At 41.8% G+C, this 12,314-nt stretch overlaps 2 protein-coding genes across 5 annotated transcripts in view; one reads left to right on the forward strand and one right to left on the reverse strand.

Annotated features, from left to right (window-relative positions):
- The window catches only part of COMT (catechol-O-methyltransferase), a 33,662-nt gene extending 32,968 nt beyond the window's left edge, over positions 1-694 (reverse strand). The window contains exon 1 of the mRNA XM_039505920.1: positions 577-694. The gene's annotated coding sequence lies outside the window, so the exon portion shown is untranslated. The remainder of the gene's footprint in view (positions 1-576) is intronic.
- Positions 664-12,314, forward strand: part of TXNRD2 (thioredoxin reductase 2) — a 50,781-nt gene continuing 39,130 nt past the window's right edge. For 3 of the 4 annotated variants that reach the window (XR_005589752.1, XM_039505912.1, XM_039505914.1), the window contains exons 1-8: positions 664-855; positions 2,558-2,623; positions 3,185-3,241; positions 3,824-3,968; positions 4,297-4,371; positions 6,075-6,153; positions 7,132-7,194; positions 10,600-10,670. Coding sequence is in view for 3 of the 4 variants with exons in the window: in XM_039505912.1 (XP_039361846.1) it covers positions 780-855; positions 2,558-2,623; positions 3,185-3,241; positions 3,824-3,968; positions 4,297-4,371; positions 6,075-6,153; positions 7,132-7,194; positions 10,600-10,670 (632 nt within the window). In the remaining variant the exon portion in view is untranslated. Of the gene's footprint in view, positions 856-2,557; positions 2,634-3,184; positions 3,242-3,823; positions 3,969-4,296; positions 4,372-6,074; positions 6,154-7,131; positions 7,195-10,599; positions 10,671-12,314 lie in introns of those variants that run through there. The other variant, XM_039505913.1, reaches the window with a different exon arrangement.

The following is a 12,314-nucleotide window of genomic DNA, read 5'->3' on the forward strand; positions in this document are numbered from 1 at the left end:
GAGTTTTGCTCTTGTTTAAGAGGTATTCTTTGCTCAAAGTGAGTACTATGCTCTTCTTTTTTCAATCTGACCCCTTTTTGCAGAGACAGTCCTCCATTTCTTTATCAGAGGGGTTGCTGAGGCACGTGTGCCAATTTTAAAAAAAAACCTACTTGAAACAAAGTAAATTTCTATGTTGCCATAGGGCCTGTTTAACGCCCCGCCCCCCCCCCCCCCCATGTCTTAAAACTAAGTTGGCATGAGACTGGAAAGATGTGTGAGCACAGCACCGAAAGGCTCTGCTCCATGGGACTTGGCAGGGTAAACGGAGTTAGTGGGGTGACGGCTCATGCAGGATCTGAGCCCCACCCACAGGCTTTAGGGCGCTGAGGCCCAGGGCACAGAGAGGCTAAGTGACTTGACCAGGGGCACAGCGCCTCAAGCGGAGCAGGGACTCGAACCCCCGTCCCTCCCCTGGCCTGGGGTCACGGCGGGGCCGCCCCACAGTCTCCTACCCTCTCGCTCAGCCCGCCCACCAGCCTGCACTTCCCCGCCGGGCGCTGCCCTCCGCCTGATTCGCTCAGCCCCGCAACTAACCTAGTGCAGCCTCCCTGCGGAGCCGCCGCCGCCTCCGGGAAGTGACAGAGCCCCGCGCCGCCCCTCTCCGCCCCGGGCTGTCCCTGAGGCGCGCATGAGAGCAGCGCCTCCGCCGTGCTTTTCAGTCAGGCGCTGAGCCAGACAGGCCGGGCATCTGGGGTCCTGACTGGGCGGGGGGCGCGGCAGTAACTTTGCCGTACAACATGGCGGCGCTGTGCTGGGGGCGGAAGCGCTTCCAATGGGAGCCCGTGCTTTGCCGTACGGCTCGGGTCCTGTCAGGTACGGCGGCCCCCATCCCCTTGCCGGTTGCCCTCTGCCAGAGCGGCGGCGGGGGATGGCTTCCCCCTTCTGTCTCCTGGCGAGCTGCTGCGGGGGGTCTCCCTGTCGGGGGAGCTGCTGCGGGGACGAGGGGCGGTCTCCCCACCCGGCCTCAGACTGGGGGGCAGCGGCCGCTGGGGGAGGTGATTGAGACCCTCCTGGGGTGAGGGGAGGGGGAGAGAGCTCCTGGTTCTTGGTGGGGCTCCCTTACCTAGGAAGCTGCTGGGGGTGGGGGAGGGGCAGGTAGGTGGCCATCTCCCCCTGCCCTGGAAAGGTTGGGTTGGGGGGTGGGGAGGACTGTGCCCCCCGTCTCCAGCTCTGAGACACCCCGACCTGCGGTGACACCTTATCTGAAGGCACCTAACAACTTTTTAAGCACAACCATTATATTCTAGAGGGAGATCAGTGGTTCTATGCTCAACCTCTCTCTCTATTCTGAAATGTACACATCTACCAAGGACACTCCCTAGGTCGGGGTAGGCAATTTATGGCACGCGTGCCAAAGGCGGCACATGAGCTGATTTTCAGTGGCACTCACACTGCCCAGGTCCTGGCCACTGGGCTGGGGGGGCTCTGCATTTTAATTTAATTTTAAATGAAGCTTCTTAAACATTTTAAAAACCTTTTTTACTTTACATACAACAATAGTTTAATTATATATTATAGACTTATAGAAAGAGACCACCTAAAAATGTTAAAATATATTACCGGCACGCGAAACCTTAAATTAGAGTGAATAAATGAAGACTCGGCACAGCACTTCTGAAAGGTTGCCAACCCCTGCCCTAGGTTGAAACTGGTGATACAGCTTGGGAATGTGGTTTTCTCCTATCCTGCAAGTTGTTGAGGGCTATCGCTTCTTATTTATTTAACTACAAATTGATGACCCTCGGTAGCTTGACAAATCAGGCTGTTAGCAAACCAAATGGTCTGGCTCTTTGTGATAGAAATCACTTTTTACCTTTTTTATTAAAGTGAGTTTGTTGAAATACTCTTGGTTGTTGTAGACTACTAGTTTGTAATTTAGATTGCTGCTTCTGCTTGCTTGAGAACAAAAATTAAATAGTTTGGGTAGAAAAATGTCTACTCCTGCAACAACTTTTTTTCAACCAAAGTTTCATAAGACTCTTTAACATGTTGCTTTGGAGATTGCATGCATGAAAACTTCAGCCACAGTATAGGACCTGTTACTCTCTTGTCAATAAAATATGCATTAGAGTTCCAATTATAATTGTTGTGGAAATTCCTGTCCGTTTCTCCTATGTATACGTGACAAACTTGCCCCCTTGTTATGGCAGATAAGTAGAATAATCTATTTCATAATGATCTAGTAAGCTAGAGGCATTATGACTTGTGTCAATCCACTTTTTGGTGGGCATTGTCAGTACAATATCTAATTTACTTTTCACTCTTTTGCTATTTGTTTACTGTTTGTTTTTTGTTTAATTTCTGAAAACAAACTAGTTAGTTTTATCTGCTGGTTTTCATGCACTAGCACATTGTTGTTTTGGAGGGTAGAATGTTTTAGTGGGTACAATAGAGTGTTATGGGACACTGATAGGACAATATTTTAATAAAAAAAAACCCCAAACCTGACACCTCATAATGTACCTCTGCCATCTTTCTAATGTCTTCTTCTGTTTTTTATATGTTCTTTTCATAGGGAAAAATGAGTATGATCTTCTGGTGATTGGTGGAGGTTCTGGAGGCCTTGCTTGTGCAAAAGAAGGTTTGGAGCTGTAAAGAAATAATAATAAAAAGTTCAATTTTTTGTTTAAATTATGACTATATTAGTTATCTCATTGCTGTCTCTGCTAGTCTCCTTAAAGCGTTCAGTCCCTACAAAGAACGTTTTTTTAAATCATTAATTCACTTATATTTAAGGAGTCATTCATAGACAGGAACAGGACAGTCTTGTATGGTGGGTTTTTTTTTTTTCCCTTATCTTTCTTTAAACTCTGGCTTCATTGCCATCTAGATTTTTAGCACACTATAGCAGTGAAATAAGGGCTAAGTTACACTGAATGCTTCAGTAGATGGTATCCTTTTTTCCTTTACTCTTTATTATACCTTCTGCATGTTTACACACAGTAAGAACAGTTGCTGAAACTAGAAGCACCAAACAGCTGTTGGAATTGTCAGGGAAATTGCTCTCTTTACTAACTGTATTTAACATGTTTAATAACCTTATTTTTTTTTCCTCCAAAACTGCAGCACTATAATGAGGTTTTTCCTTTTTGTGTTTTCCCCTTTGCTAAATATGCTTGCTCTCCTTGTTTTTGTTTTGAAGCTGCTCAGTTTGGAAAGAAGGTGGCTGTTCTTGATTATGTGGAGCCTTCACCTAAAGGTATGAAAGTAAGCCGTGATCACTTTTTATATCAAAGAAGTTTTAAATAGGTCTGTTTCTAAACACATTAGTGCCAGTGTGGTGTCGGTGGTGTTTGGCATTGTAGAAGTACACTGTGAGTCAATCTTTGCCCTCAAGAAGTCAATAGCATAACTCCCCTTGACTTCAATGGGAGCAGAATTTGGATAAAGTTTAAAATCATTGTCTTGGTTAAAACATGACAGTTAGCAAATGTAACTTACAATTTAGCTTGTGTTCATTATCTTATCTCTAAATCAAGTGGCTCTTGAATTTTTCCTATGGTGTATTATGTAAATGAGGAGATAGGAACGCAGACATTTCACTGTGATTGTATATAGTTGGTGTTGCTGTGCTTTCAGTCTTACACTTCTCAACGCACAAAAGTTCTAAAGTATTTTCAGTACTAATTTTAAACTTAAAAATAAAAAGTTACTTCCATAAATACCATAAGCAGAGTTAGAAATTCATCTGCAGCAGATTGTGTAAATGGCATCTGTGATTTCCAAACTAACTGCGTTAGTTTAAAATTATCTGTTTGGATTTTTTGTACATTCTCTTTAGGAACCAAATGGGGACTTGGTGGCACTTGTGTGAACGTTGGCTGCATTCCTAAAAAGCTTATGCATCAAGCAGCTCTTTTAGGGAGCGCTCTTAAAGATGCCCAACATTATGGCTGGAATATATCCCACCCTGTTCACCATGACTGGTAAAGTATATTGTACCTGTGCGTTTTGTGTTTCCGTAGATGTGTATTAAAAGTACCAGAATTTTCCCCACTGCTTTTCACTCTGAGACAGCAACAGAATTGAATTTCACTTGGACTATTCTTTGGCCACTCTTTGGAAAAAATCAGGCTTGCTAGTTTTACAAGGAAGATATTGTGTGAGAGTTTTGATTTAGCACTTTGTTCTAGTGTCATTTATATTACAAAAATATTCTTAACTTCCATCAATTACCTGTGCATCAATCTTTGAATTGCTTTTTCAGTATCTGTAATATGATGATTTAACACTTTGTGTCTTGTTTCTTGATAGGCCTGTGATGGCAGAAGCCATTCAAAATTATGTCAAATCCTTGAACTGGGGACACAGAGTGCAGCTACAGGACAAGTAAATGAAACCCTACATTTGATCTTCCCTCATATAATCAAGCAGCTTTTCTCCTCTTTGTAGAACTGCTGTTTCAGCTTTGGCATTTCCTGCATTTTTGCAAGTACTGAAACTCTCCATCAAAGACTATTGATCTGTTTCTTAATGTCAGCTAAATGAGTGAAAAATGTTGCCACTTTTTTCTTCTTATGTGTAGGGCCTTACCGAATTCACGGTCCATTTTGGTCAATTTCACAGTCATAGGATTTTTTAAATCGTAAATTTCATGATTTCAGCTATGTTAATCTTAAATTTCATGTAATTATAGGGGTCCTGACTGAAAAAGGAGTTGTGGAGGGGTAGGGGGTGTCACAAGGTTATTGCAGAGGGTCTGTGCTGCCTTCAGAGCTGGATGGCTGGAAAGCAGCAGCTGATGGCCAGGCACCCAGCTCTAAAGGCGGTACCTTGCCAGCAGCAGTGCAGAAGTAAGAGTGGCAATACCATACCATGCCATCCTTACTTTTGCACTGCTGCTGGGAAGGTACCGCCTTCAGAGCTGGGTGCCTGGCCATCAACCACTGCTTTCTGGCCACTCAGCTCTGAAGGCAGCACAGAAGTAAGGGTGGCAATACTGCCGCCCCCCTAAAATAACCTTGCAGCCCCCCTGCAACTCCCTTTTATGTCAGGACCCCCAATTTGAGAAACTCTGGTCTCTCCCCGTGAAATCTGTATAGTATAGGGTTAAAGCACACACGGATTTCATGGTCCGTGATGCATTTTTCATGGCCATGAATTTGGTAGGATCCTACTTATGTGCAACGTGATTAGGAGTGACTGTTAGACAAAAGCTGTCCTGTGAAGTTTTGTCATCCCAGAGATTTAGTTTTGGAGTGCCACAGAGCTTAAGTTAGAGCTGCGAATAGAAATCTTTCTGCTGGGATGACTCAAAGTAATATTGATAAGCTTTGGAAGGAACTGTGCCCAGCCTCTTCTGGAAGGGGCACTGCAGTAACTTTAAGGATGAGTGTGAGTGAATGGGATGGTTCTTCAGGACCAGAAAACCTTCTCTCTGGTGTGCAGGAGGGTTTACATTAATATAAAATAGACTTAGATCTGAGGTTCCTGTGAGAGAATTTTCACACAACAACAGTGAGCCTGTAAATAACATTGCTGAACTAGAGAAATGAATGCATAGTTAACATCATTTAATGAACAGACAAACTTTTCAGCCCTCAGGCCTTCTCAAGGTTGTCTAGATCATTTGGCAATGTTTCCTTTGTGGTGAAGATGAAGTTAATGGGTAACTTAGGAGGTGCATAGCTAACTTCAGAGGGAGTCACAGAGCTAATGTTCCTAAGTATGCACTTTAGAGAAATAGTAATACTGTGCCCTTATTTGGTACCTATCATCTAGGAGGTCAGTGGGTTTTTTTAAGCATTAAATCTTGCAGCATCTTTTACAATAGGTGTTATTCCCATCGTATAGATAACTTTTGTGCCATAGTTTACTTAAGTGACTTGCCTAAGGTCACATAAGTCAGTGGTGAAGCCACAAATAGATCTATGGAATGCTGATGCTCCCCTTCCATTTACTTTCCTGTTTTGCTGCTATTTACTGCCTGCCTCTTTGTCACTTTAGGCCTGATGCTCTTGAAAGAGTGGGCTAGCTGATTGTACGTGTCTTGGATTTTTGTTCACTAAACAGGTGTAATTTTTTTTAAACAGAAAAGTGAAGTATTTCAACCTCAAAGGCAGTTTGATGGATGCACACACAGTCCGTGGTTTGACAAATGCAGGTCAAGAGGTGAGCTACATGGCTGGTTATTATAGCCTCATCTGGTTGAACCTCAGAAACTCTAGCCCCAAGTCTGTTGTTAGCTGTCAAATATACTGGGATCTAGGTTTTATTTTGCAAATTTAGTTTGCAATTATCAAACCAGAACCTCCTGCACATGGAAATTAATAGGGCTTTGCAATTGTAAAGTACTTTCCGTCCAAGGATCTCAAAGTGCTTTAATAAACATTGATATAGTGATAATTGAGCATAATAAACCCCACTCCCAACATTGAGTTAGCTTGTATTATTATTTCCACTTTACAGATGAGAAAACTGAGGCACAAGAAGGTTAATTGTCTTGGCCAAAGTCCCATAGTATTGGCAGAGCCAAGATCAATGGCAGAGGTTTAAATAGAACCCAGATCTCCTCACTCTGTTATGCTGTAACCACTAGACAAAACTCTTTCTCCTTATGTTGTCTCCTGGGTCATCTAAGAGATGCTTTTCCTCCATTTGCAAAATTGGGAAAACATTGCATTCTTTTTTTTTTTTTAATGCAGATATATTGCAGTTTAACTTCAAGCACCTGAGTGGAGTCATGGTTGGTAATCACTTCTGCCCCGTTAGCAAAAGATCTTGAATAAAATTATGTAAATGTGCCAAAATTTTCAGAAGTGATTACTTGAGGTACTTTAAAGAGGCCTGACTTTCAAATAGCAGATGCTCAGCGCTTTCTGAAAATCACTCATTATAAGGTGTCTTGATTTTAGTACCCAAAATCATTTGTCACTTTTAGATGAATGCAACCTTTGTTAACATAGTGCTGGTTGGTGCATGAGTTTACACAAATAGCATGTGCTAATACCAATTTTTCTCAGTTCTTATTACCCACATGTATGTCATTAAAAGTTAATGACAGACAATAAGGTTGTCTCAGAATAAAGCCGGCGATTCTTGCAGAGGTTGTTGATCATGATGATCCTAACTTTGTGTATTTATTTGCAGACTATCATTACTGCAGAAAACATCGTCATTGCCACTGGAGGGAGGCCAAAATATCCTGCACATGTAAGTCATGTCTGCCATGTGACATCTCCAATAGCTTTACTTTTTCTGCTTTAGCTCACACTAAATGTTTGGAGGACTTACCAAAGGACATAAATGCACAGATAAAGATACAAATGATTAAATTCTGTGAGTGTGTGAGCTGGAACAGTTGTCTTTAACACAATATGTGAGCTTTCCAGCAAAAATTAAAATATAAGACCCGTTTTTTAATCAGACCGTAACCAGTTTTATGAGATGTCTCATGGCCATGCATCTGAAGTTGGAGAGCAATAGGCAGGTCCAGCTTTCTTTTTAAAAAGTGTTCTTAGTGCTGGTGAAAGGTGACAGACTAACAGTTCTTAAAACTGGAGTCGTCATCTTATACAACAGACTGTTAAGTATGGGCACTCGCCATGCATCCTTTCCCAGACTGTCCTGACCATGTATATTTACCTTGATTGGGCGGGACCACCTCTGGGGATCAGGGTGATTTACTTTCATTGGACTCTCCTGAAAATGCCAATTAGTTTTAATTGTGATGGTGACTTTGAGAAGTAAATAGCTGTCCACTGGAAACTGAATTGAGATGTCTGAACTCATTTCATATAAGCCATTGGTCTTTTCTCAAATTAAGTTGCTATCAACCAGGGAAGGGTTCTAACCAATGACCTGGTGGTAAAAGGTCCATAGCATGTTAGTTATCTTGAGGCCCATCTGTGTTGTTTACCAAAGGCTGATCTCACTGAACCTTAAGCCTCTCAGAACTAGCTGGCACATAATGTAAATTCCTTTGACATGGCGTAAAAACCAAAAATAGGCTTCCTGCATGTTTTTCTGCAGGTGTAATTCCCTCATCCCTTATTGTGTAATGCCTATGTGAAACAAGGGTGAAAGCATAACATAGTCATGTCTAAAAATGGTTATAGCTCTTGCAAGGAGAAACAAGAAATGAGTTTCTCTATCAAGTATCAGAGGGGTAGCCGTGTTAGTCTGGATCTGTAAAAGCAACAAAGAATCCTGTGGCACCTTATAGACTAACAGACGTTTTGCAGCATGAGTTGCAATACCCACTTCTTCGGATGCATCCGAAGAAGTGGGTATTCACCCACGAAAGCTCATGCTGCAAAACGTCTGTTAGTCTATAAGGTGCCACAGGATTCTTTGTTGAGTTTCTCTATGAGAGTTGTGGAGGTGGTATTGAACATTTGCTGTTCGTATGATCTATGTTCGTTCAGTAAGCCAGGTCAGAGGTGTCTGCCCATTTCCTTCTCTTGTCATGGATGGGTACTGGGACTTTGGTGCTCTGATATGATGAACATCATTGGCAAAGTTTTAGTGGCAGCTGCTTCAGTGGCACTGATGGATGATCTCCTCCTGTCAATGGATACAGGACAGTCATCCATTTTCATCCTGGTGTAACTCTCTCATGGTCAACAGTGTTGAATGCTGTAGAATCTGCTATCTTGCCTGAGAGAGGTGGCAGGCTCCTAGGATAATACGTGCTAAAATGGTTAGAGGCCTTTCTGAAAGGATGCTCACAATGAATAGTGAGCACCTCTACCACTAGAATCAATTCTCTGTCTGTTCCTTTTCAACACCTACTTATAACCTCTAGGTGAAGTGTTCAGGTGACATAGACTCAAGTTCCAGCAATATACAGATAATCTACAGATCTTCTTATCCGTCACCACATGCAAGCATATCACACGATGGCCCAGTGCTTGAATGAGATCAGCTCTTGGATGAAGAACAGTTGGCTGAAGCAAGGCAGAGGCGATGCTTGTGGACAGAGAAAAGTATTTTGAAGAGCTTACAGACAAGGTGCAGTCTCTGTTGGTTGAAGATGCACACCCCCTAATTGGGCAGTTCAGTTTGTAGTCTAAGAATACTCTTGGATTCCTTGCTGATGCTGAGCTATCACATAGCAGCATCTACAAGTAATGCTTTCTACCATCTCCACTTGGCTACGAAACTCCCATCCCATCCTGGCAGACAAAGACCTGGCCTGAGTTATTCATGCCTTCTTCACCTGTCAGCTGGATAACTGCAAGGTGATATACCGGAGTATGAAAACCTTCAGCACTTTGGAAACTCCAACTAGTGCAGTACACTCTAGTGTGTGTCCTGCCATGAACACATCAGATCTGTCCTTCACTCTCTACGCTAGCGTTCCATAGAATTTTGAATCAAGTTAAAGTCTCAGTCCTTATCTTCAAAGTACTCCATGGCTTGGGTCCAGGATATGTAAAAGATCATCTAAAGCTTAAGGATGATGACTGTGATCAGCAACTATGCTCCTCTGGCACAATGGGACTCTCCACAAAACCAGTAAAGCTTGTCTGTGTGGGAGACAGAACTCTCTCCAGGGGTGGTCCAAGACTGTGATATGAACTCCCCCAGGAACTAGGGCAATCACAGACCTCACCACCTTCTGCTCCAAGTGCAGGGCACGTTTCTTCAACCTTGTCTTCTCTAACATAAACACAGAGCAATCAATATATTTATATTTAAAAACAAAAAAAGCACCACATTACCAAAACCATAAACTCCATTGCACATGCTTCTTCCTCTGGGGAGAGGATGAGAGAACAAACACTTGACAGGTGTATAGTCATGTGGCTTAATGCACTACAGGAAGGTACTCATACTGTGTTGTTGAGCATGGTATAAAAACCTACATAGACTAGAACAGAAAAATTCAGAGTCCCGGCTTCACAGTCCTGATTTGGATAGAACTTCAGCTTCTGGATCACACCTAAAAACTTGCTGATTGCCTTAGATAAATTATTCTTCAATATTACTCTTTGAAGCATTCAGCGGTTTTCCCTGCACATGTGTTAAAGTAAATGGGGGGAGAGGCACACCACAGCTCCCACTCCTTTGACAAAAGAAGAAGAAAACGTCCCCTCTTGTGCTTGGTTTGGGTAAGCAGCACGCACTCCACTTCTTGGCTGCTGTGATGAGAGTTCCCCCTTCTGTTTCAATCTATGTTAACCACTGTTCCACTAGTAAATGTAGGAAAGTACAAGAGCTGACTGCAGCTACCTTTCTATAGATAACATTGGCAATTCTGTGAGTGACCAATATTATAGATCGGAGCCTAAACATTCTAAAAAATTACCGCACGCAATGGAAAACATAGGGTTGATTCCACACAGAAGCAATGGGAATTTTAGGGATGTTCAGTATATGATGGGTCTATTGGGTTCTTTTTAAACCACTGGGCATGTACAAATGTAGTAAAATTCTAAAATTTTTATTAGCACCTCTAAGTAGTTCTTTAGCTTTGTGGGTTTTATTTTGCAGAAAATCAGAAATTGAGCTAATGGAAACAGTATAGTGTCTTTTAATGCTCAAGTTCAATTTTGATTTATTTCTTTAATGTGTTCTGTCAGCTCCAAAATTATCTATACATTTTATTCATAGATTGCAGGTGCATTGGAATATGGAATTACAAGTGATGATATATTCTGGTTGAAAGAATCTCCTGGAAAAACGTAAGACTTTAATATACGCTGTTCCTTGCATTCTTACCTTGCTCCAATAAGGCAAAATAATGGTCGAAATTACTGCTTTTACTATCATTCTGTTTCACCTCTGAATTTTTTTTCCTGAATACTGCTATACCTATTTTTGTAAAGGTATTTTGTGGCTTTATTTCTGTGCCTACCACAGGAATGTTTTGCACAAGAAACACCTTTGAAAAGCAAATTGAATTTTCAGCATCATAGATTGGGGTCTTTAGAATTCTATTTCACAGAATATCAGGGTTGGAAGGGACTTCAGGAGGTTATCTAGTCCAACCCCCTGCTCAAAGCAGGATAGATCCCCAGATAGATTTTTGCCCCAGATCCCTACATGGCCCCCTCAAGGATTGAACTCTCAACCCTGGGTTTAGCAGGCCAATGCTCAAACCACTGAGCTATCCCTCGGCAACCTTTCAGAAGGGGTGTGCCAGGTCTTCATATATTCACTCTAATTTAAGGTTTCGCAAGCCAATAATACATTCTAACATTTTTAGAAGGTCTCTTTCTATAAGTCTATAATATATAACTTAACTATTGTTGTATGTAAAGTAAATAAGGTTTTTAAAATGTTTAAGAAGCTTCATTTAAAATTAAATTAAAATGCAGAGCCCCCTGGACCAGTGGTCAGGACCCAGGCAGTGTGATTGCCACTGAAAATCCCCTCGTGTACCGCCTTCGGCACGCATGCCATAGGTTGCCTACCCCTGTCCTAGATGAAGATACACCTCTACCTCAATATAATGCTGTCCTTGGGAGCCAAAAAATCTTACTGTGTTATAGGTGAAACAGTGTTATATTGAACTTGCTTTGATCCACCGGAGTGTGCAGCCTTGCCCCCTCTTCCCCCTCCCCCAGAGCACTACTTTACCGCGTTATATCCAAATTCCTGTTATATCGGGTGGCGTTATATCGAGGTAGCAGTGTAGCTTTTTTTTTTTTTTAATTATAGCAGGTATAAAGAGAAGCCACAAGAGGGCAGCAAGTGCTTAGAATTTAATACCGTATTGTTATTCTTTGCTGTGACTCTTTTGTGTATGTTTGAAATAAGTTGGTGAAACACAGTCCAGTTTCTTTTTGCTAGTGTTTACTCTTAACTGGTACTGCTACTTTGACAGCAAATCAAAGAACATAGAATGTGATGTCGTCATGTTTATCATTCTCTTAATCTGCTCTTTTTGGCTACTTCAGACTAGAAATACTAGTTTGATATATGTAACTTAATACAAAATGAAGTTAGACAAAGCTCATCTATACATTGCAAACTAATTAGTGAAAATAATAAAAATGTGTTCATAAAGAAAACCCCAAAATTTCAATGCACAACAATGTGGCAGTTACAGTAAACGCTTTATGGTGAAGTTCTGTGTGTAGGTGAAATAACTAGTAGCAGAGGTTTCTGCTCTACTAAATTGTAAGCTCTTTGGGCCAGGCACTGTCTTTTTATTCTCTGTTTGTATAGCATCTGGCACAGTGGGGTCTTGATTTGTGCCTGGGACTCCACAGTACAAATAACGATAGGAAGTAAGTGATTGCCAGTGCTCTAGTCAAATAAAGATGTTTATATTTTTAACTTTCTCTAGTGAGCTGATTTCAGGAACTAAATAGATCTCTATC

The sequence above is a fragment of the Mauremys reevesii genome, linkage group 18, assembly GCF_016161935.1.
Source record: "Mauremys reevesii isolate NIE-2019 linkage group 18, ASM1616193v1, whole genome shotgun sequence".
Classification (NCBI taxonomy): Eukaryota; Metazoa; Chordata; order Testudines; family Geoemydidae; genus Mauremys; species Mauremys reevesii.